This window comes from Eleginops maclovinus, chromosome 20 (genome assembly GCF_036324505.1).
Source record: "Eleginops maclovinus isolate JMC-PN-2008 ecotype Puerto Natales chromosome 20, JC_Emac_rtc_rv5, whole genome shotgun sequence".
Taxonomy (NCBI): Eukaryota; Metazoa; Chordata; class Actinopteri; order Perciformes; family Eleginopidae; genus Eleginops; species Eleginops maclovinus.
The window spans coordinates 23,186,207-23,211,062 of NC_086368.1; the positions used below are offsets into that span (position 1 = coordinate 23,186,207).

At 41.1% G+C, this 24,856-nt stretch overlaps 3 protein-coding genes across 6 annotated transcripts in view; 1 reads left to right on the plus strand and 2 right to left on the minus strand.

Moving 5' to 3' along the window:
• Positions 1-26: 26 nt before the first annotated feature.
• psmd6 (proteasome 26S subunit, non-ATPase 6) lies at positions 27-3,507 on the minus strand. The gene is made up of 8 exons (XM_063910691.1): positions 3,224-3,507; positions 2,333-2,538; positions 1,685-1,830; positions 1,367-1,586; positions 1,152-1,260; positions 773-941; positions 341-418; positions 27-246 (listed from the first exon to the last, which is right to left on the minus strand). Exons 1-8 carry the CDS (start codon positions 3,366-3,368, stop codon positions 150-152), a joined length of 1,170 nt encoding a protein of 389 aa, XP_063766761.1. The 5' UTR covers positions 3,369-3,507; the 3' UTR covers positions 27-149.
• Positions 3,508-4,370: 863 nt separating this feature from the next.
• slc2a9l1 (solute carrier family 2 member 9, like 1) lies at positions 4,371-11,085 on the plus strand. 2 transcript variants are annotated; one of them, XM_063911563.1, is made up of 12 exons: positions 4,371-4,437; positions 5,169-5,264; positions 7,002-7,162; positions 7,238-7,362; positions 7,441-7,570; positions 7,759-7,907; positions 8,374-8,561; positions 8,647-8,757; positions 8,867-8,971; positions 9,457-9,532; positions 9,620-9,747; positions 10,395-11,085. In XM_063911563.1, the coding sequence occupies exons 1-12, from the start codon at positions 4,408-4,410 to the stop codon at positions 10,578-10,580; spliced, it is 1,485 nt and encodes a 494-aa protein (XP_063767633.1). In that variant the 5' UTR covers positions 4,371-4,407; the 3' UTR covers positions 10,581-11,085. The 2 variants fall into 2 exon arrangements, with proteins under 2 accessions (XP_063767633.1, XP_063767634.1); XM_063911564.1 differs by lacking the exon at positions 5,169-5,264 and having other exon boundaries at positions 4,377-4,437.
• Positions 11,086-20,471: 9,386 nt separating this feature from the next.
• prickle2b (prickle homolog 2b) overlaps positions 20,472-24,856 on the minus strand; it is an 83,926-nt gene continuing 79,541 nt past the window's right edge. For all 3 annotated transcript variants that reach the window (XM_063911850.1, XM_063911848.1, XM_063911849.1), the window contains 3 exons: positions 24,136-24,322; positions 22,246-23,121; positions 20,472-22,040 (listed from right to left, as the gene is read on the minus strand). In XM_063911850.1, the coding sequence (XP_063767920.1) occupies positions 21,106-22,040; positions 22,246-23,121; positions 24,136-24,322 (1,998 nt within the window). In that variant the 3' untranslated portion in view covers positions 20,472-21,105. The remainder of the gene's footprint in view (positions 22,041-22,245; positions 23,122-24,135; positions 24,323-24,856) is intronic.

Consider the following 24,856-nt stretch of genomic DNA (forward strand, 5'->3'; position numbering starts at 1 on the left):
TAAGCACTCGAAAGAAATGCAGTGTCAACAGTTAAACAAATTTTATTATATACACAATATAAGAGTCACTTTGTCAGACAGACTACTGGTTCGGGTATACCAAGATGAATAATGCAAGTTCCCCTAGCATCAAAAGATGGCCGCGTCGGTTACATGTTGATAACTCTCGACAACTTCTGGACTCTGTTCAGCAGCAGGTCGCCCTTCTTGATGGTTTCTTGGTACTGCCAGTTTTTGCTATCAGGTCTAGAAAAGATAAACAGGAAGAGATTTTACAGTTGTGCATCTGGTAACTGAGTAAATCCTGCCAGTACCGAGGTTAGGAGAATAGTTACATTACCTATTGGTTTCCACAATCTCGTTCACTTTATCAATTTTACAGTGGAGCCGGCCGGCAGCTATGAATCGGGAGAGTTCCCTGAAGGAAGAGAAGAGATTTAGTTCAGTTAGCCACCACAACAACTTTGATAACAGGAAGCTACAAAAGGAATAGTTTGGGAAATGTGCTTATTCCCTTTCTTTGGTCAACTTAATTGTTTATCGTTTTTAGTTTTGATCTTGAATCAAAGAAACTCTAACATACAGTTATGGAGAACAGATGTATTGAAAACTTCACCTACTCTGATTTTGGCCCAAAGACAAAACACTTTCTATAAACTCAGGAGTTAGGTAGTCAGAAAGTTGGAGGTTGTATCCGTGCCGTGTCAGAAGCTCCACCGTTAAACAAGATACATTATTTATCTCTAGCCGAACAAGGTGTACAGGAACTCACTGGTCGATAAACTCTGTGCTGACACCGAAGGCCTCGGCCATGTAGCCCAGGGTGAGGGAGCGGTAGGACTCGAGCAGCTGGCTGTACGCCTGGATCCTCATCTCCCTCACATAGTAGCGGTAGTGTGGTGCAAAGAGCCAGTCCTTCTTCATCTCCTGCTCCACCATGGCTGAGGATCAAAGAGGGCACAGGTCAGGATGTGGCAGAGCAGGATAAAAATACAGTCACACGTGGACGCAAGTTAAATTCTACTCTGACTAATTAATATATGGAATTACTGGAGAGAACTAAGAGTGCTAAACAGCATCATGATTCTTTACAAGTGACCACATTATGTGTTTGCTTCTCAGGTCAATTAATTAAAAAAAGCTTTCCTTACACAGAGACTGGAAGAAGACGGAGTAACGGCACTCGTACAGGGAGAAAAGATACTGGCGTACATTAGGCAGGCTGTGCAGCACCTCCAAGATCTCGGCTCCCTTTATAACCTATAAAAAGAATACAGTTCAGTATCCAAAACTGGGTGAAAGCATAGCACAAATCCAGTAATAATTTACACAAAACCTCCTTGTGGTCTTTTGCGAGTTCTCCCACCTTTTCACGGAGGTCGGGCCGCTTCAGGGCGATCATGCACACGTAGACTGTGTAGGTGACGAAGGTCTTGTAGTCCATTAACTCGTAGGAGGTGAAGGTGGAGACTGTGTCGAGGAAGAGCTCTGCAGCTTGCTTGAAGTCCCTGATGGCCACACAGTACAGGCCCTGGTAGACCTTCAGGCGGTTCCTCCTGTCCCAGTCTCCTCCCTCCTCGATAAGGCTGCAGAGAAACGCAGGAGCACAGAAAGATGAGTACTGACATATAACAGAGACTGTTGGTGGAGAGACGTTTGTTAACAAAGAAATAATAGCCTTTACCTCTTGGCTTTCTCTGAGTTGCGTGTGATGAGGTCGCTATCCATGTAGAAGAGTCCGATCCTCAGCAGGTAGAAGACGATATCTAGTCTGTGACCCAGAGCCACTGTCTTGTCATAAGTCTTCCTGAAGGCTGTGAGAGCGCCCTCCTGTGGACGCACAAGACAGAAAGACATTGTCAGTAAATCTGCTACTACAAAAATGTGTGTACTAACAGTTAGCATTTCATCCAACTACATCCATCTGGCCAAAGAGCAAGCTTAAAGTCCTATGTTTCTGGAAAATACAGGTAGCATAGCACACAGAAAAGTGTGAATTTATCAACATTTAAAGTGAACTTTCAGTGTGTTTTTCATGGTGTCATTTCTATTATTGAATCAAGATAGGAATATTTATGTTATGGAGAAACCTGATATGTTTGTCTTAAGGCTTGATAAGGCATGTTCTCCACACTGACATGAATTTGATTTTGAAAAAGAAAAACAGCATAGATGCTCAATTAACTTTCATTATTTTAGTCTGACTACTTGACACTATGTCAGCAAACAAAATAGGTTGTCTAAAGCTAACTTATATAAAGATTTTTGCAGTTTTATGGGACATTATATCAAACAAAGCATGCACTTTATTTGCTGAATTGGGAGGATTTACCTTGTCTCCAATTCTGATCAGATATTCAGCTCTGGCCATCATGGCATCTCGGATCTCACTCTCTCCCAGGCTCTTCTCTGCATCCTCCAGCACATCATCCAGGCGCTTCAGCTCCTCCTCGTTGGCCTTCTTCATTTTACTGAGCAGGTCACCGTCCAGAGGCCACTTCAGATCCTTACACAGACCCTCATAATACGGTGCCATGTCTGAAGCAGAGAGAAAACATCAGTAGTTTTACCTGTGGACTAGGACAGATCTCAGTTTAAAAAATGGGTTTTGTTGTTGTGTTCAGGCATTCAAATATATAAAAAAGATGGAATCAAATATAAAGATAATATAATGTTACAACAATATCTACAGTAAAAAAACACACACTGAAAAATATTCGAAATGAATTACAATGTTCTATAAAACGACTAATGTAATACAAGCAACAGATATATAGACATATACTACAGTAGCAGAAACATAAATACATAGGATAGTATACACATAGTTTAATATAAATACATTTAGGACCAAGTAAGGTTTAAAACAAAAAAAACACTATAACATTCATTAACACGAACCAGGTTCTGTTATTTTAGTCATTTAAATGCCTTATAATTAAAAGGGATGTACTCAAAATGTTACTCAAAAGTTTAACAACCCTGTCTGATTGTTTGTCGGCTAGCTGACGTTTGCTAATAGCGTCAAGCTAACATGCTAAATTGGTTGAGATGTTTGTGTGGAGTTGGAATACATTTGAAACAAATGTATAATGCTTTATGAGCAATTAAGCACACCATGTATGCGAGTAAATGATCTTCAATACCACCAGCACCATGTTTATAATGACCACCATACTATAAATGCTACCGTTACAAGTCACACAGTGAAATGCTAACTCACTGTTAGCTTTGATAGCGTCCATGAGCTCGGTCTTCACTTTAACATCCTGTCGGTGCCCGTCCATTGTGAGCAGAAACTTCAGCTGTGCTATCCTCAGATCGGGGTTCTTGGGGAGACCCTCTTCCTCCAGGTTTTCCAGCGGCATTCTTGGTTCAGATAATGGTTAAACAAAGACAAATAAACGGCTCTCTTTGTGCAGTTTACTACTCGCCGTTAACAGCTAGCGTTTGTCAACGATGACTACGGAAAACACTGAGTGTGTGTTGCTTCCGCCAGAGGGTCAGACAGCGAGGGAGGAAAGAGCGGAGGACAGGCTGACAGTTAACAACCAGGGTGTCATTCACTGCCCTCTGCTGGACTGGAGTTTGAACAACACCCATGTAAATGTATGCACTATGAATTAAGGCTTTATACACATCTTTGTTGAATTAAACTTGAAAAAGAAAAAGCTACAAACAAATAATTCAAATACTTACTTAATATCTTAAAGATTGTAGAGTTTTTCAAAAATGATTATGAAAAAAGTCAATGTAAAGTATTTAAAATTAAGTTAAAGTATATTAGTATGCGTTATTGTGCTGTTCTTCATATCAGGGGTTCACAGGTTCAATCCCTAAAGCATGCCGCTGTGTCCCTGGGCAAGACACTTAACCCCAAATTGTTCCTGTGGGGATTGGTTAAAATGTCAAAAGTAAAGTATTGTATGTTGTATGTATTTATTTGGGTGGGGATGATGTGCTTAATGTGATATAATGCAAAACATATAGTTTTTTTTTAATACAAAAAAAGGCACAGAAAAGTATGTTGAATAAAATAAAATAAATCCTAGTCTAGTGTGACCAAGCAAGTGATGGTATAGTATCTCGAATAAATGAAAAATAAATAGAATATGTTGAATAATATGAAATGTTATCTGCTGCAGTTGACATTCTTTCAGATGCAAATACAACAGTGCACTTCAGGAATGCATTATAATGTTTTTATAGAAGGAATCAAACACAAAAGCATTCGTTATGAAGAGTGATAAAAAGCATTTCACTTTGTCATGAAGTCAGGGTTGTGGGTTGTCAGGTGGTTACTTTATTTCCTGTCTGGTCTTAAAAGTTAATGATACCCTTCCTTAAATGCTTAACTGTGTCTGTTACTCTGAACATGTATTTTAAGTCCATGCAAGCGAAGACAGAATGGGGAGCTTTCAACAACTAAAACAACTGGTGAGTATATTTTATTAACAATTTTCTTTTTCTTTTTTTAAACCAAACTTCGTGACTCACCTCTAAAAAGCTTTTATACAAGGGGGAGAAATTCAAACAATTATTTTTAGGCAAGCTGGATGTTTTTGAGCGTGTCTCATTCAAACCACAATTTTAGCTGAGTCATTGCACTTTGACAGTTTCTGAATCTATTTTAAACTTGTCAATCAATGCAGAATGTAGGAAACGCAATAAACACATTAAGATTCAAGCAAAACAGATACAGATGTACATATATATGACATTTATTAAGTATAATTCCATTAAAATCAAGTAGAAAAGGGTTTAACAGTTGTTATGTCATGTAATCTTGTTATGTCACACAGGATAATGCAACAAAAAATATGCTGATATTATAGAATAAAAGGCATTGCTGTAAATCAGTACATAAAGTTATTATAATTAGCAAACACCTTGAGCAACTACAGCAATACAACTCAACACACAGTATTTCAGCAGTAGTTTTGATCCAAAAACATCATGATAAAACAAATCTTTTTTTATAGCATCAACAAACTACTACTTTGCTCTCTATTCTTTTACCTCATTTTGCTCATATTATGGAGGTACTTATAATAATTCAGTATTTAAACAATGTGTCATTCTACTTATAAAGTTATATAATAAAGGAGGCTTAAAGTGTTCACCAATAGACCTTTCTGTGTCTAATTACTGTTCGCTCTGCTTTGTAGACCCGAGGTAATGCTCTGTTCCTCATCATTATACTGGGAATTGGAGGAAGCTTTCAAAGTGGCTACCACATTACCGGATTGAGTTCTCCCTCACCGGTGAGTTGTTTCTTGCTCTCTGTCAAGACCCCACCACGTACAGTGGGGCAAAAAAGTATTTAGTCAGCCACCAATTGTGCAAGTTCTCCCATTTAAAAAGATGAGAGAGGCCTGTCATTTTTATCATAGGTATACCTCAACTATGAGAGACAGAATGAGAAAAGAAAATCCAGGAAATCACATTGTAGGATTTTTAATGAATTAATTGGTAAATTCCTCGGTAAAATAAGTATTTGGTCACCTACAAACAAGCAAGATTTCTGGCTCTCACAGACCTGGAACTTCTTCTTTAAGAGGCTCCTCTGTCCTCCACTCATTACCTGTATTAATGGCACCTTTTTGAACTCGTTATCAGTATAAAAGACACCTGTCCACAACCTCAAACAGTCATACTCCTATTTCCACTATGGCCAAGACCAAAGAGCTGTCAAAGGAGACCAGAGACAAAATTGTAGACCTGCACCAGGCTGGGAAAACTGAATCTGCAATAGGTAAGCAGCTTGGTGTGAAGAAATCAACTGTGGGAGCAATTATTAGAAAATGGAAGACATACAAGACCACTGCTAATCTCCCTCGATCTGGGGCTCCACGCAAGATCTCACCCCGTGGGGTCAAAATGATCACAAGAACGGTGAGCAAAAATCCCAGAACCACACGGGGGGACCTAGTGAATGACCTGCAGAGAGCTGGGACCAAAGTAACAGAGGCTACCATCAGTAACACACTACGCCGCCAGGGACTTAAATCCTGCAGTTCCAGACGTGTCCCCCTGCTTAAGCCAGTACATGTCCAGGCCCGTCTGAAGTTTGCTAGAGGGCATTTGGATGATCCAGAAGAGGATTGGGAGAATGTCATATGGTCAGAAGAAACCAAAATAGAACTTTTTGGTAAAAACTCAACTTGTCGTGTTTGGAGGAGAAAGAATGCAGAGTTGCATCCAAAGAACACCATACCTACTGGGAAGCATGGGGGTGGAAACATCATGCTTTGGGGCTGTTTTTCTGCAAAGGGACCAGGACGACTGATCCGTGTAAAGGAAAGAATGAATGGGGCCATGTATCGTGAGATTTTGAGTGAAAACCTCCTTCCATCAGCAAGGGCACTGAAGATGAAGCGTGGCTGGGTCTTTCAGCATGACCATGATCCCAAACACACCGCCAGGGCAACGAAGGAGTGGCTTCGTAAGAAGCATTTCAAGGTCCTGGAGTGGCCTAGCCAGTCTCCAGATCTCAACCCCATAGAAAATCTTTGGAGGGAGTTGAAAGTCCGTGTTGCCCAGCGACAGCCCCAAAACATCACTGCTTTAGAGGAGATCTGCATGGAGGAATGGGCCAAAATACCAGCAACAGTGTGTGAAAACCTTGTGAAGACTTACAGAAAACGTTTGACCTCTGTCATTGCCAACAAAGGGTATATAACAAAGTATTGAGATGAACTTTTGTTATTGACCAAATACTTATTTTCCACAATCATTTGAAAATAAATTCTTTAAAATCCTACAATGTGATTTTCTGGATTTTTTTTTCTCATTCTGTCTCTCATAGTTGAAGTGTACCTATGATAAAAATTACAGGCCTCTCTCATCTTTTTAAATGGGAGAACTTGCACAATTGGTGGCTGACTAAATACTTTTTTGCCCCACTGTAGCTGTGTATTTGAATGTGTAAAGAATAAGCAAATAGTATTTAAAATGTTCAAGTTCCACCTGCAATATCTGCTTTCCAACTTTCCCTGTAGTACATTCAGCGCTTCATCAACAGCAGCTGGTACGACAGATATGAAGAGCCTCCACCTCCACAGACGGTCACCATGATCTGGTCGCTCATAGTTTCCATGTATGCTGTCGGGGGACTCTTTGGTGCCTTCAGTGTCAAATTGGTCTCTGGAATGTTTGGAAGGTAAATTGGAGAGACCCTCTGCAGAATGCTGTCCTGACGCCTAATAACCCCTCACTGAATGATTTTCCTAATCAGAAAAAAGGCGATGATCTGTAACAGCATTATTAACATTGCTGGAGCGGGGATCATGCTGGCAAGCAAACATGCCAAATCATATGAAATGATTATATTGGCAAGGATCCTGTATGGCTTCTCTTCAGGTAAACTATCAGGACTTTCTCTAGTATAAACAGCACATAATATTTTTTTTTTACCTAACTCATGAACACTTTGAACAGGTCTGGGATCGAGCACCCATGTGATGTACCTGGGAGAGATTGCACCCAGGAAAATCAGAGGGGCAGTAACTCTAACCTCTGCAACTTTTGGCTCTCTTGGTAAACTGTTTGGACAGATTTTTGGATTGAGGTATGTACCTATTGTCAATTTGTGGGAGAAGATAATAATTAACCATAGCGTCCTATTCATATTTGAGAATTGTGCATTAAAATAACGTCATCACAACATTTGGAAGGGTCAATAGGGATGCACATTCTCTACAGTAATGTTAGCATTTACACTTATTATAATTACTAAATTGTTGGGGTTTTTTTCAGTGAGCTCCTTGGTCGCGAGGAGCTGTGGAACATCGTCCTCTGTGTCCCTGCGTTTTTCTCACTGGTTCAGATTTTAGTGTTGCCTTTTCTGCCTGAGGCTCCCAGATACTTATTCATAGAGAAAGGCGATGACAAGGCATGCAAAAAAGGTTGGTATTTTCCCCCAAAATGAATGCAGTACAGTAACCAAAACAGTCTTTTACAGTCTGAATATTTAAAACAAAGAAATGCATTGCTTGAGGGTGAGATTATTGTCCACAAAATTGGACTCTTAAAGAGACAGATGCATAAACAGAGCATTTCAGTGTTAATACAGGTACATTCATGAAGTTATTACCTGTATATGAAAATAATGGGGTTTTTTTACAGAATAAATCATGTTACAAGTATGGACCAAAATTGAGCTATACCCCTTCATGTTCATGTGACAATGTAGGTTGTGGATTCCCAACAGATTTTGGATCATTGAGCCTTTGTTTCCTTCTGCTTTCATTTTATTTTGTGTCCCTTTATATGGGAAACACACACTCCAAACACCAAATATGTCTTGAATGTGAGCAAAGGAGGGATTTCTTAAGTTTTTAGTCTCTGTGTCTATGGTCTTTTTCATCGCAGCTCTCCAGAGTCTGTGGGGTCAGGGTGACTACAAACAGGAGATGGATGAGATGTTGGCTGAGCAGGCGGCCATCGATGCAGCGCCACCAAAAACCCCTTTGCAGCTGCTGAGGGACAGGACTGTGCGATGGCAACTTCTCACCATATCTATTATCTACTTCTCCAACCAGCTGTCAGGCATGTCCACGGTAAGTATGGAATTTTAGGCACCCAAAGAACTCTATTCTTCTTAAAAAATAAGACTGTCAAACTGATGCTTCTCTTTTTTCCCAGATCAGTACTTTCTCCTTTGACATCTTCCTGAAGGCAGGCATACCGAGAGAAAATATCCGCTATTTAACTGTTGGTCTCGGAGTGTCTGAAATCATCACCTCCATCTCCTGTGTGAGTGAACCTGAGCTCTTTATCTCCACATCTTAATTCCACTCATGGCATAGGCCGTCTTTCATGCCCACGACAAAAAAAAAGTTTAAACTGTTTTTTCCTCTCCCAGGGGATGCTGATGATTGAGCACATAGGGAGGAGGCCGTTGTTCTGGGGGGGTTATGGTGTCATGGGTGCCAGCTTGGTGTTCGTCACTGTAACGCTCAACCTGAAGGTAAACCTTTAAATGCTGACTTAGACACAGCTGTGTGAGAGGTTAGAAGATACTCACATAATTGAGCACACATTACACTTGGTAGTTTCAAGAACTTCAGATTTTGAGATATCTTTGAGATAATCTGAGGAGGACTCAAGGACACTAAAGACTCGCTGGAACTACTTTCAATCAAAGAAATAGTCCCTATACTACAAATTAAATTACATTTCATTGCATTGGATGCCGAAATCACAGAAAGTGTTCTGATCAAAAGACAGGCAGGTATAACTCTCTCCACGACTGTTCAACCCACAAACATATCTTTATTTAATTCCATTTGGGTAAACTAAATATATACTGCAATTAAACTAACCTTTTCAAATGCAACTTTTTGAGAATACAAGCTGGGAAAGAGAATTTAAAAAAAAGGCGGCAATTAAAAGAATGGATCTTGATATTTGGTATAGCAGAACGTTTTGTTATTCACATTCTTTCTCATGCAGGATTCCAGCGATTGGGTTCCATACATTATGGCTAGTTTGATCATCGTCTTCATCATCTTCTTTTGCGGAGGACCTGGTTAGTGTCTTACAGCAGTTTAGTTTGCATAGAAAAGACGTTTCCTGCCAGATAATTAACACATGTGTGGTCTCTCTGCTCTCTCAGGGGGAACTACGGGTACTCTCCATAGTGAGCTCTTCATCCAGAGCGACCGAATGGCAGCTTTTGTCCTCATTGGGAGCCTACGCTGGTTGTTCTTCGCTTTGGTGGGCCTGATCTTTCCATTCCTTATTGTGAGTACACCGAAACTGAGAATAAGCCAAAACAGGATTTGTTAATTGAATTTGCATTTCCATTTAGTTGTAAAACTTGAACAACCAACTATGGATAAAATAACGTTCAGGGTGTGGTACTTATTTATATATATATATCATTAAACTCCAGCTGTGTCATATGGTGCTTTGGCTAAAGTGATTTGCCAGTTTTAGCTGATCGTGAAAAAGCCCAAGAAAATGTTCCTAACCCAGAAAAATATATGATAACTTGGAGAAACAAAAGTGCCTTCACGCAAAAACAAAGGCCTCGCTATTCATAATGAGAAAAGGCTTTTTAATAATAAACAAATGCCACTGCAAAAACCAAGAAATGTCTCTCTGATTATAATGAAATGTGTATGAAGAGGATTTTGTTAATGTGTAACCAATAAAGGAAATAAAGCATAAACGCTTGCATGAATAGTGCTTAAATTGGCCCTGATGCAGGTAATCTCCTATCAACTCAGGAAAATTGTGATATCTAAAATGAACTGGCAGAAGGGAAATAACAACAAGTGTCAAAGAATGATTGACTGCCCCCTTACAGAAAGACACGAAACATCTCAGCCCTTGCCATGAAATTATGAAGCTCTTATCGATGCCTTTGCCTTTTTCCTTTGTCCCAGGACGCCCTGGACTCGTACTGCTTTGTGCTGTTCGCCTGCATGTGTCTGCTGGCTTCCCTCTACACCTTCTTCTTCCTCCCGGAGACTAAAGGGAAGACCCTGCTGGAGATCTCAGAGGAGTTCAAAACCATCACCATCTGTGGGAAATCCTTCTTAGACAAAATAAAAGCAGAGACCAGGCTATGAGTCAAGAAACTGTGACAACAAGGACATTATTTATGATTTGTGAAGTAGTTTAACCAATTGCTGAAGCATTGTTCAGGTAAACCGTTACAATATACATGTTATAATGGGAGTAGAGGTGAAATGTTGCCCCATATCTCTTTATCACAGGTGGCTCAGAACTTCACATTGCTATTTTATGCCAGAAGAAAATAAAAGTTGTCAGGAAAAAAACTTTCATCATTTTCATTCTTTCCTATTCCATACTCCTAAAAAATGTCTCATCATACAATTACAGCAGTTTCAAAAAGCAAATTGATTCTGACATTTCGACTCTCCTTAATCAGGAGAAGTTAAAGATGAGTTTAAGACTAAATTACTTTACTATATTTCTGTATTTTAAAACTGCAAAAAGAGAGCAACCAGTTCTAAAACTGAAACTGTGTGGTTGTGTTGGGTACCCATTCCTGATGAAACTGCACCTGCAGCTGTAATCTGTTTGTCACTGTGAGGTCAGTAGTTTCCTTTCTCCAGGTCTCCTGCAATACATCTTCCACTGGTCCCTTTGGGTTCAGCTGTCTGTTCTTTGACCACTGCAGGAAATTAAATTAATGGAACCTGTTCCACAACACTGTGAGAAGCCTTTCCTTTATCATTCTTTTTGTCTCTCAGGGCCGGCTGATTGAGCTCAAAGGAGGGATGGCGGTTATTTGGAGGCATATTGGCGACCTTGGTGTTATTCACACTCACACTGAAGTTTATTTTACTTTTATAAGCTGCAATATTCTTTGAGGAAAATCACTTCGAATGTCAGGTGCACGTGACGTTTTCCATTGGTTTGTGGTTGACGGTTAAGTAGCCTCAAGTTTGGCCTTTTGGCCTTCGCCATCTTGTTCTTGTCACCAGATGTGACTCGACAGGTAAAAGTAAAACAGAACAGAAGACATTTTTCAGCTTACAAAATGTTATCATTAAATCTTATAAACTGAGAACACACCATAAAGGATGGAAACACGGACAATGCCCAACACCTGACAACACTGTGGTAGGGAAATGTCAATGACTGGGCAACTCCCTTCAGTGATTCAGCTTTATTGTTTATTTTACTTCCACTGGAACCATCATTGACAAAAGGACAGAATATTTTAAACTAGCTATAAAATCCTGTTTTCATTGATGAATCTATTTTATGTGACTTCGGTTTCAATTTTCGGATTCAAGGCAATCCTGCACTGGCTCATCAGATCTGAAATCTTAACCTAAAGTTTGACCAAATTAGACACCATAAGCTAGTGGTCATTCGAGAAAGGCTGTTGTAGCAAAACCTATAAACTAAAGCAACGTTTTACCCATTAAAACAGGAAGTAGTATTTATCCTCCTATGTTGTTAACGTGTGGTTCTCCTAACTCGTTAAACTGAGTCAAACTGAAGGTTTTTTTTTGTATTTGCTCTTTCTCATCTTTTAAGCACAGCATGTATTGTGTGTATGGCCTGGCTTGCTTATACAACATGCATTTTGTGCTTATGTACCTCATTGTGTCAGCATTTTTACCTTCTTACACCAAGATCAATAGAATAGTGCATACTTGCGAACTGGACAGTTTCTTCCTCGAGACATTTTTCTCCACTATCAGTGAGTCTTTCTCCTAGTCATTAGTCTTTCCTCCATAATTAGTGTGAATTCTGCAAACCACACAGTAAGTCCTGGCCGGTGAGTCCTACTCACTCCCGATTGGCTCTTTGAATATCTCCGTGGCTATAATGAGATATATATAGTCTACATACATAAGTGTTTGAAGGTCTCCCCTTCCTTATCACTATCCAGCAGCTGCTAGCAGCCACTGGGGCTTCATAAGCTGCCAAACTCACTCTGTCCACTGTTCAGCACGTTGGGGATGCGAGCTGTGATTGGCAGTGTCTTGGCTCGGCTGATCATCCTGTATTGATGTCCTGCTGTGCCTTGTTAACACTGTAGGAGGATTAGCTAGAGGATTAATTGGAGAAACCATTGTGAGATGTTTACCCATGCAGACCTGGCTACATCCAATCTGTGTTTTTAAAACACATTTCAGTCCAGTTTTAAGTATCAAAGGCAGTTACATGAATGTGTAGTGGACATTCTTGAGAAACACTCAGAATTAAAGCTGCAAGCAGTGATAAACGGGTCCTCCACCTCCACATACATAGGGGGAACCGGCAGGACGCTTGTAACCGCTGCAGTGTATTGCCGTGACAGTTAGAGACTGGGCTAATGAGTGGACATCATGTTTCCACTCATTGTTCTGGAATTTACATATTGCAAATGTGGCACTACTTCATGTGTCCACTATGTGGCACTAGAGAACACACGCTTCACACACATAATATGTTGCTCTCTATCATGTGCAGAGTGAGTACTACAATTATTTCAAGTATAAGACATTTGGAGTGGTTTGGAGAAGATACTCTGGAGTTAACAACTTCCTTTTTAGTTGCGAGTGTCTCCAAATATATGGGTGCCAAGGCAAGAGTACTTCATGCAATAAAGAGCTTTTAATAACTCTTAGTCCTCAAGGTCTTTAGATGGTACTGACCGAATTTGAACTTGTAGACATTAAATGTGTAGGAGAATTTAGCTTACAAACAGATCCTGAACTAAATAATAAAAAAAAATAACCCCGGGAATCACACTAAATTCAAAATGGCCGACTTCTTGTTGGTTTGAGAAAATGACCTCAAGAATTATTTTCTTTTACTTAAATGTACACCACATGGAAAATATTGTACATGGAAGTTAAATGTACAGCAATGGTCGCTTCATTCGAGTTTGGAGGGGATGCCAATGAGCACCCTCAAAAAGGCCCTCAAAAATAAGATTAATTGGCCATCAAAGGAACTCGAAACGTGATACTAACTTTAGCGATTTCAACAGGGTCCTTTGACCGACTTTGTCTGTGGTTGGACCCTAAGAAGAATGGAGTAAAGGTAAAAAGAGTTTCTTGATCTCAGAGGCTTTGGTTTACAGCTGTAATGGCTCCCTTAGTCAACAGGTGGCAATGTTTATCTTCTGCAGAGATGCTCCACACTGATCTGGCCTTCACATGGACATTCACACCAACACTACACAATGACTGTAGCCCATAGCAACCAGAGCAAGTGAGCTGAAACACCCAAATGTTACAGGTGCTTTTATCTTATTTTATAAGGATTGTGAAATACATGGTAGAGAGAAAGGAGCTGGTAGAAATTCCACGTGAAAATGTGCATACATTTACTGATTACAGTTACAAAATCAGAATCAGTGTACATTTCTTTCTTTTTTATTACTAAAGCAATATGATTAAACCTTTCATTTCCAACGCCAGCCATTGTATGGGGGAATTATAATAGCAGGTACATTTGAGTATGTGTTAAGTGATACTGGTATATAACGGTAAGCCACCATGTTTGTTTAACCATACCACAGAGCTGAGAAATGTCCTTGTCTTTATGTAATTCCAAATGTTGCATCTAGTGAAAAAGAAAAGAGACTGTCAGAACATCTGGGTCATGCAACAAAAGCACCATCCTTACAGTGTCTGATGCTGTTTTCAGCCTTTTGTATCTTTCCCTTTGACTCCAAAAGAAAGTAAAATCCTCCTCCAGCGGTGAACCCATGCATTGCAAAGAATAGGTGAAATAAAGGCCGTTATTCTTCTGTCTTTCCGCCTGGCAACACTGAGCTCACAGGCAGCGCTGCAAATCAGAGGAAAGTTAACACAGTTGATGTATAACCGATTAAATGAGTCATTGTTTCATAAGTCTGAAGTTTGTACATTGGTCTCATTCTGGACATGCACTGTGCTCCTTTTTAAGCGTAAATAGGTCTGAACATGCTCTTTGTAAGCCATGAGAAAATGATTATTAATTGAAACATTGCCCGTTTGTGAAAAGGACAGACAAAAAAATCCACCTGATTAAACTGTCCATTGTGTCTGAAGATTATCTACTGTGCCTAAGTGGAAGAGGATGAGTAGCAGATGTCCGTGGATTTAACAGGACATGCTGGTGCTTTTCATTGCAGGATGATTTCAATTTGTGTCTGGCAATGAAAGCTTTTTTGAAGGTATAAGGCATTTTTCATTAAGCTAGTTTCGTTAGATTCAACCATTCAATCATGGCAACTTGGTCTGGGGATCCTCCTAATAAACTATTGACAATAACCATAGTATATTCGTTATACTGATATTATATGTAAATATACTACCCATTTTGTTGTATTTGAAGGAGACCATAACTCACCTTGTGTTAACTTGAATTCTTAAAGTTTTTTTCACATGCCTCCAGGGTGAAGGAAGAATACAAATTCTGAGAAAAGTCTTGAATTAAAGTAAATATGGAGGCCAAGTTAAACAGCAGCAAAATGATACCAAAACATGTGTTTACAGTCCAGCAGTGGCTCAGTAAGTAGGGGCTTGGACTGGGAATCGTAGGGTCGCCTGTTCAAGTCCCCGAACAGACTTGAAAAAATATGGAAAGTGGACTGCTACTTGGAGAGGTCCCAGTTCACCTCCTATGCCCCGCTGTGGTGCCCTTGAGCAAGGCACCGGACACCTCCAATCCCCCCTCCCCATTGCTCCCCGGGCGCTACACAATAGCTGCCCACTGCTCCTAGTACTAGGATGGGTTAAATGCAGAGGACCAATTTCACTGTGTGCTCTGCTGTGTGCATGTATGTGACTAATAAAGAGAGTTTCATCCTCCGATTCTATCACTCACTTTATTTAGTATGATACAAGTCTTATTTACCGCCTTGTATGCCCACTGCTTTACAAATAGGCATTCTGTCTTAAACCATACTATATAAATCACTTTGCTTAAATGTAAGAGTGCAGTGTAATGATACTTTGTTGTTCTTGGAAAGTCTTGGTAAAAATGTGTCGCTGTAAAGTCAACATCACAGACCTTCTCTGCTTCATTTACAGCTGAAGGACTAATGGCTCCATCCATCATCTCTACAACGCAGATGGACACAGACAGAGAGGTGGGGGAAGAAAGACAGAAAGAGAAGAAAAGGGAGGAAATAATTGAAGATATTTAAATAATGTGCATGATGGAAACACTGGAACACATGTGAATGGTGTCGTGCATTAAATGTTGCTATCATTGGTGATTTTGTACAGGTGGCCCACAGATGGGACCCCTCCTGGTGCCCGAGCTTGTTAATGAGTCACAGATAGGAGGGGTGAGCGGACTGACATCATGAACCAGACGGAGCCCTCTGGCAGAACAACATCGAAGTATCCAGCATGCCATTCTCCATTATGGCGAGTTGCCCCCACGGGCCGTTGACGCTGCAGATTAACCCAAACCTGAAAGCCTTTTTTTCAGGCCATGTGTCAGACTGAGCAAACACTGGAAATAAATGAATATTTTCTCTCAACGTGGCTGAAAAACAACACACATGCCTAATAAAAGGCCCCATAGAGATTTATTATAAACTCTAATTAATGGTGCAGAGTGTGTTTCCTGATTCCAATTCCAATTTTTTTTAAATTGCAGTGCATTGAAACAGGGATTAGTTTGAGAGGTAAAGCCAAGTGGGATACAAACTGTTTACAGGTCACAGTCGAGGCCAGTGGAGGGGCAAAGTTCAGGCTTAAGTGGGTGACAATACATTCAAGATTAGCGGGTTAAATCAAGGTCTAGAAGTCTAATACTGTGCTTGCCTCTTTCACTATCCTTTTTCTGCAGACAATTGGGAGCTTTCTTAAATGTCAACAGCAGGGAAGTTGTGGAGATAATTAGATTTTAGTTGTGCTATGCAAGTTTGCTTTAAAAAAAGTAGAAAATTAAGACCCCGGGGAAAGGGGAGAAGACAAGACAAGACAAGAGAAGACATGATAAGGAGCAGATGGATAGGGGGGTTACGGTCACAAGATATTAACACATCCCTTCTCATGAGGAGTTACCCTTCCAGTCATTTCAAGAAAAAGTGTTGAAATACAGGAATTTTCACACCCAAACACTTTGGAAAATTGCTACATGTAACCTTGAAAAAGTCATTTTTGTCTGGCTGATGTACGGAAATGTCACATTGTTGTAGGCCTATGCTTTGATATCTGTGTTTGTGTATCTGTTGACATAGTTCTGGTGCATTTTTGCCACAGTAATTGGACACACATGATGAGGCTAAGGGAGGGGAGACTGCTGGTAAGGCCTCAGTCCTGTCATGAGTCTCTTGTTCACCAGCCCAGTGTGTGTCTGTGTGAGAGTGTGTTTGTACTTGTGTGCCTATGAGATCAAGCTGGTTGTGTGTCTGTGTGTGTGCGATAACACACCATTGGCATTCTTCATTTGTAGATAATTGAATCAGGCTATTTTAGTTTGCTCACAGCGCAGCTGTAATTTGCAGCCGTTCTGCTCTTAAGGACCGGTAATTATGGCTTTTAGAGTCTCCCAAAACAACTCAAACCGCTTCAAGTCATGACAGCTGTACATCTGGGGCTTAACACACACACATGCTAGTGAGCATTCATCCACACACACACACACACACACACACACACACACACACACACACACACACACACACACACACACACACACACACACACACACACACACACACACACACACACACACACACACACACACACACACACACACACACACACACACACGTGAGCACATATGTTTGGCTGTTAATTAATCTTGTACATGTTCCCACTGAGGTGGAGTCAGGCAGTTGGTTTATGAATGAATTTAGTTCTTTAACTCAAATATAAAGTGTTTTGTACAATTATCTGTTTATTCACAATAGATATGATTAAAAACAAAAACATAACAGTAAAGGCATGATACATTTTTCAAAGTGAAATTGGATCTGAATATTTCAGAATTTTACAAAACCATAACAGGCTGATCAACTTTTTATTTGGCTAACTTACATTCTTCTGATCCAACGTAATTTATATTTAAGGGAGAATTAATGTGGAGCTTGGTAAGCATGTTAAATTGAATCATGTTTAATCTCCCTGTGTTCCTTTTTTATCATACGTTTATCAGGCTGGGGTTTGTCCTAACCTTAAAAAGGGACCATCTGTCTATTTTCACTTCATCACCTGATTTGCTTGTTGTTTATCAGGTGCAGACACATACATCAGAGTTAATGAAAGGATGGCTGTCTATTCTCCAGACACTGAGCTGTCAGGCTTTAATAAAGAGCAGGCAATGTGATTCAATGGACAATTTCCGTGGGAGGAAAGAAATAGACAAAAATAGAATAAGCTCAAATATGTATTGAGACGTGCAGTACAGGGTGGTCACATGACAACTTTGCTTTCCCATGAGACTGCAGCCAATTTACATATTAAAAAACTAATGAGAGTTCTAATTACTGGATTCTGCATTAATTCCAGCTATTTTTCTGATTGAAAGATTGAAAATGGATCCAACAAACTTCAAATTAACCTGTGCTCAAAAGCATTGAACTCTGCTTTCATGCATGAGTCTGTTTATAATGCTGCATTAATTGTCTGATGTGGCAGAGCTGCTGCTGCGGCTGCTTTGCTTCATTAGTAATATCAGTAGTTCTTTTCTGTGTAATTAACAATTTGAATTAAACTGTGCACATCTAGAGTTGCGACAGCCTTGTTATGTTTTATAAAAATACTATTTTACACGCTTTATATCAACATTTAAGGCAGGTCAGAATTAATAGAGCACACATTAATTTTGTCTGGGATGTGAAAGCATAAAACTAAAGAAGGCAGAAGCAGGAACATAAGATTTGAACAAGTGATATTCCAGATGTTAAATGTCTTCAGTGCAATCTCATTTTCTGGAGATGATCATCCAAGTTGATGATTTATACCAGGCCAGTTTGAACCACCAGAAAAGAAGCATTGTGTCACTGATGACCACATATTGAAGGCACCTAAATCATCATGAAGCTAATTTACTGGCAGTTGCAGCTTGGTCTACAATATGACTTTCACAACTGGAAGCATCCAAGCAACAAGAGGATTATCTCCCCACCATCCGCTACCTTGAATATGGCACAGCCCGGGAAGCATATGGCTGCAATCTGTGGCACCCTTGCAGTATGGCCTTCATTTGCTTTTAATTAAACACATGGAGACACCCCATGCTTGGGTAAAAACCTGGCAAGGGACTAATAAAGAAACACACAAATGAGGGTTAGTTAATAATTATGTTAGGGAAGCTCATGTGTCAAGGACCTTAATACCCACATTACTGAAGACAGGATTTTGCATACACTTTATCGTATGTCCCATTAAACTGATTGCAGTAATGCTTATCCAAACTTGCAGCTGATGAGTCTAACAGTCTGCATCCTTAGTTGGGAGATTTTGCTTAAAGCAGGGGAAAATCCATTGGCAGTCAGACATAATGTATCTCACATGTTTGTGCAGCTGGTTTAGTCGTATCATGGCTGACTAAGTGAGGACTCTCTTCCTCCCTGTCTGGGACTTATCCGAGTGTCCCAGAGTAACCATGAAAACTGTAGCACACGCCATGGAAGTTGAGGTTAGGTGAAGTAAACATACTAATGTGCCAATCATGTCATCAGCATTAGTGCCTGAACACCTCTAATCAAGAGATTGGCATTCACACACCTTGTTCCAAGCATATGTTTGTGTGTGGATTATGGGGGCTAGGGACAGTATAATCCCCTGACCACATGGACGTCAGAGGCAATCCAATTTACAGTATGACACTGCTTAACTCTAACAGATACAACCTGTTATACTGTATATATTCTGCTGTATATTCAGTATTTAAACAGGAGAGGTTGTCTCGTTTATGATCGGACTAATCCATCTGCTCCTTCTGATGTCTTCACTTGTTTCGTCTTCTCTCCTATCCTATCCCCGGCGTCTTCATTTTCGACTTTTTTAAGCAAACTTGCATAGCACAACTACAATCTAATTATCTCCACAACTTCCTTGCTGTTGACATTGAAGAAAGCTCCCAATTGTCTGCAACAAAAAAAAAAAGAATAGTGAAAGAGGCAAGACGAAGAGGCTAACCACGCTAGCAGCTATTTGACTTTAATTTTGAGCAGCAGTGCTTGGATCTAAATATATTTTCCTGGGTACTACTCATAAAGGCAGAACTATCATGATGATTAGCATTATAGTGAGCAAGATAAACAACAGATTTGTAGCATGCTAAAACGTACCAGCTAAAACTAGGTGCAGGAGGGAATGTCATTATCTTTAATATGTAGGCTATCTGCCAAATTGACATTATGATGAGGCAAATTCGGAAAGGAAGAAAACCACGAAAATGAATTCAGTTCAAATTGATGAAAACATTAATATTAATGCCAAATTTTATGGCAATCCATCAAATCGTTGTTGAGATATTAACCTCAAAACCACATAGGCCTATGTCATTGTGGTGCTACGAAATGTGCCAATCTAGCAAATGTAGAGATATTACACTGGGGAAAATAGATATAAAACAAAAGCTTTTGGTTCAAGAAAAACATTTTAACAACGGTCATAAGTATTTTTCCTCGGGAAATCATGAAGAGCTCTCCAATTCGTAATATATTTTTCCGTCTAGAGTAAAGCATTGCTAAGCCGGGAGCATGTAAATATAGCAAGTATCACCAGATTTTCATAACTAAATCCCTAGACCTTTGTCAGCCGTTTCCAACTTGTATAGTCTGATGCTATAAACCAGAACTTCAGTGGCATCTGTTTCCAGGACAATGGAGCTCTGTTCGCTCAAAGTGACGGCACCCATCAGTGTGGAAGTATAACAAACCAGTGGAGTGTGACTCTCCCAATCAACCTCCACACCACATTGTCATTCATTTATGCATTAAACAGATGGAGAAGGTGACTGTTACTCACTCTTGTGAAAACTAGAGACATGTGTTGTCATTCTCTGGAGAGAAACACCAGCTGTCAATCAAAACACTCACTGAAATACTCCTTTATTCCGAATGCAGGACCAGGTCAGCCAAATAAAACATGCATAAGTTGTCATTTTCTAACTCTACATTATAGATATTTAATACATAAATGATTCTATCAATACAAAATATAAAAATATGTGAGGACTCATTTACAACCATATTTACATGGACTTCCTTAACTTAAGTGAAATTATTAATTCATTTATCTATGTACATACTATGAACTAAATACAATAGTACACTTTATCCTATATCCAAATCACATTGCATGAAAAAGCTCAACTTTACCAATCTGACTACCTTGCACACTTGTTTTCTGCATGGAATTGAAGTTATGTTTATTGAAAATTGCACATCAGCGTTTGATACATTTTGTGACTTTATAGAACTGCGCATGTTACTGTTAGCCTTAATACTCAGGAGATTTTCTGAAACATTGAAATGAACAAACATGCATGCTTTTTCACTGTTTACCGACTGTTATTCATCACTGACTCTCTATTACTTGATATTCAACACTCAACAACACTGAATAAATGGACCTTTAGTTTCATTTATTTTTTTTGTTCCAGATGGAAGATGTTAGTGTACACAAGCTGGACAAAGAGTCATTTCCGTTGCTGGTTGACGGGATGTTAGGAGATAATGCAGTTCTTGCTCTTTCTGCGTTTGCGGGTGTGTAACTGTCCACTGTGGTTGGGTCCTCCGATCCCTGTGTTGTTGTACTTATGGACAAGCTCCTGGTTGCTGAGGTAGCGCATCTGGATTGGTCTGGGGATTGGCTCGCCCAGAAAGTACCCTTCATCCTCTGATTCTGAGGACGAGGAGCAAGTGGAGCACCAGCCGTCGTCATCATAATCATCCCAGGAGTATTGGTTTAAGCCGGTGCGTCGGCTGGCGCCAGGGTTCTGAAGAGTCAGGTCTGAGGTGGTCCTGGGGCACGGTCTGAAAGGTTGGGGCTGGTATCTTCCCGCTCCACCTCCCACCCCGAACTGGTCCCTGGCGCTCCTTGGTGGCGGGAAACGGTCGTAATCCTCACGGACACGCAACTGTGGTCTTTCCTGAGGTCTCACTCTTCGCTCTGCCACCAAATTGAGAGCATTTTCTGAACGAGACCGACGAGATCTCCTGGAGCGGTGGTGGTGCCGGCGCCTCTGGGGAGTGTCCTCTGGTGCATCTATCCTGATACCTGCACCCCTTCCACCTCCACCACCCACCCTGCGCTCACTGATTGGTGGTAGGCGGGCAGCGTTGGCACTGCTCACCAAACTCACCCTATCCTCCTCCTGGAAGGTGAAACCGGGCGGTAAATGACTCATACCCATCCCCATGCCAGAGGGGTCGCAGTACTGCAACTGGTACGGGGCTGATCTGGGAGGATTCATTTCCATGTAGGGCTGACCAGCTGTGAGGCTGTGAATAGAGCCAGAGCTTCGAAACTGCACTGAAGAGTTGAGGGTGCCCATGTTACTTTTCTCTGAAACGTTCATTCCAGAGTCTTTGCTCAGGTCCGGCATGGAGAAGCGGGAAAGGTGCTCCTGACGCTTTCCACCTCCATCGGCTGAGTTGCCTGTAAGGAAGCAGAGTCAAATTCAGTTTCCACTACGTCTTTCTTTTAATTTCTCGTAAATACATTTCAATTATTTAATTATAAATAAACTCAATGTGTGATTTGCACTACCAACAACACTACCACTTTTGCTGTAAACAAAACTTCCTTGGATCTATAAAATGGTGCCAGACTAGCAAAGAGTGGTTGCCTCTACAACACGCACCTGTAGCATTGGACAGGGCCAGTGACTCCATGGATCCTCTTGGGGTCTGCTCCAAAGGCGTCAGTTGTTCTGAGAAGTTAAGTGCATTGATGGGGTTCCTGCTTCTTGCTACCTGGGTTGCTGCTGGAGGCCCCACCTCTCTGTCCCTCTGAAAGCCGTGCAAACTGATCGAGCGCTTGTCAGAGGAAAAGCCATTGTGGTGCTGAGAACATTGGGACATCTCTGTGAAGCTCTTCTGGGTCCTCAGTTTAGGGGGATAGTACTCCTCTGGAGCCGGCTGTTGGAACCACATCTCATTCATAGATTGGCCCTTCATGGCTGAGATGGTTGGTCTCTTTAAAATTCCGTTCTCCTTGATCCTGTGATCCTGCTGTTGATTACTCTGTCCAGAGCAGGTGGGGTTATAGGCAGTTCTGACATTGCACTGGCTGAGGAGCTGCAAGGGGGTTGGGTTTGCAGTTCCTTCTGATTGAGACTCATAATTATAGATGTCACTTGCCTGCTCTTGGCTCTGCCATGCAGGTGGCTCGCGAGTCAAACTGGGTGTTTGGCTGGAGAGACTCAGGAGATCCATTTGTAAAGACAGTGGGTCCACCTCCCCTGAAAACCTTTCGTTCTGCTCTCCTCCTCCACTCTTCGCTGCCTTGGAGCTGCGTCTCGACTCTCTGGTGGAGCGCGCGCTTTGGAAGGCCGAATCAGAGGAGTCCGAGCCGTTGGGCTCCTCCCCCAGGCTGCAGGAGCGTGAGCAGAAGATTTGGCCCTGTTTGGGCAGGAAAGGTCGTCCCAGCAGAGAGCGTTTACAGCGGGCACAGCAGAAACAACCCTCTATGGCGTGCCAGTGCTGCCCATCATATGTCATCTGGCCTTGGTCAATGCCTGCAAGAAGGATACACATTGGTTTACTAAAATACAATTGTGGGACCATTAAAATGCAAAGCAACATGTCTTTATCAAAGAGTGTGAAATGAAGAATCTTAATGTCTTTATTTGAAATGCTGTTTTATGTTGTTGAGGGAGAAAATAGACCTGGAGGCGACTTAACTGCGCCTGGGGGCAAAGTCATTATGGAGCTTTCCCAGCATTGTATAAACACATTGCATTTGAGTAAACTTGCAGTTGTTGCTGGGGGAAAGAAAAGCAGCTATTTGCTAATGGCTTCCATCTGGTTTGAGCATGTTTTTCTGATGGTTTCAATTTATAATCAGTTGTGTTTTTTGGCCAAATACTTTTCTATATCCTGTCTAACAAATAATTACAGAGCAAATTTGTTGAGAGGTATGTGCCGAATCACACCTGGGCATCCGGTCGTGCAGACGCACACACAGAGTTTTTACAGGAGGTGGAACAGGGCCAAGAGGTGTTAATATGAAGGTTCCCCACGAAAAAAGTACCCCGTTTTTTCTTTCAATGGGTATGCCTCTTACAGGTTGAGAAAAATTTAAATGTGTATTCAACTGATGCTTGGTGCCTGTGGCTGTCATAGAAAGAGATCCTGAAGAGGAAAAGTCACACAATAGTCATGGCTTTGACCCAGATTGGTTTCACGCTGCTTATTATATACATTACACATATTTAGGTGCTCTTTAAACCGTGGTCTCTCTGCGCTCTGCTACTTGCCCCTGTCTCAAATGCCTGTTCATGACATCATTTGGTGATAAACTGCTGAAAACAGGCCACATCATTTCTAACGTGGCCCCTTTCTTCTCTTACTTGACGCCAAAAGAAAATAGGTCACTCCTTAAAAAAGAAAACCTGAAGCCCAAAAATGCTCCACTTAATTTTTCCATGTATTTAGCCTTGTGTTTCTTTGCTGTAGGCATTCCTTTGCTGCTGTTGATGAATGCAATTTGTACAGCGTATCAGTAACAGTGATAGATGCCAACAACATACCAATATGCTCCCCACAGGAGTCGCAGTACTCGGCATAGAGGGACTCGAAGCAGGAGCAGCAATAGGGCCGTCCTTCCTTCATGATGTAGCGCTGGCCCCCCAGCACAGTCTCGCACTCGAAACAGCAGAAGTGCTTCATGTGCCAGTGACGCCCCTCTGCTTCGGTGCACTCATCCGCAAGGATGATCTAAGAAAGGAGAAAGAGTATCGTTTATCACTGCTCCTCGGATGGTAAAACCTCAGGTGGGTTATTACGGCGCGCTGAATGACAGGACAAAGGCTCGGTCGCCCTCCTCCATTTCCTACGCACTGCTTTCTCCTCTGCAGCTTAATACCCTGAGATTGTCCCCCTTTGTCGCACTTGTGACAAAGTGTGGGAAGTTAATGTATGTGGGGACTTGAGGAAATCTATATGGTGCATTTACTTTTAATCATCCTGCTTTTAAAACACCGGGGTGCTTTTTAAGTACTAACAGCGTCCTTGTCCCCATTAGCAGGGTAAGTCAGTGCTAATGGTTGGGAGATCAAGACATTGAGAGCTGACCCCATTAGCCAAGAAAAACCCTTGCATGTTTAAACTGGGCCAGTGTGTGTTGGGAAGCTTGTGAGCATCATAGGAGAGGAGTTTGCACCATAGATGCGTGCATATGTGCAACATTTGTGTATGTAAAAACGTGATAAATAGCTCTTCTTACACCATCCCACAGACACAGTAAGTTTA

Bases quoted from the DNA above. Each gene is read 5' to 3' on its own strand.
- slc2a9l1 (XM_063911563.1), top strand. From the start codon at position 4,408: ATGGGGAGCTTTCAACAACTAAAACAACTG. The intron at 7,163-7,237 runs GTAAATTGGAGA...TTTCCTAATCAG, and splicing joins GTCTCTGGAATGTTTGGAAG to AAAAAAGGCGATGATCTGTA. The intron at 7,908-8,373 runs GTTGGTATTTTC...TTTTCATCGCAG, and splicing joins TGACAAGGCATGCAAAAAAG to CTCTCCAGAGTCTGTGGGGT.
- psmd6 (XM_063910691.1), bottom strand. From the start codon at position 3,368: ATGCCGCTGGAAAACCTGGAGGAAGAGGGTCTCCCCAAGAACCCCGAT. The intron at 1,261-1,366 runs GTGGGAGAACTC...TTCTTTTTATAG, and splicing joins GGCCCGACCTCCGTGAAAAG to GTTATAAAGGGAGCCGAGAT. The intron at 247-340 runs GTAATGTAACTA...TATCTTTTCTAG, and splicing joins GAGATTGTGGAAACCAATAG to ACCTGATAGCAAAAACTGGC.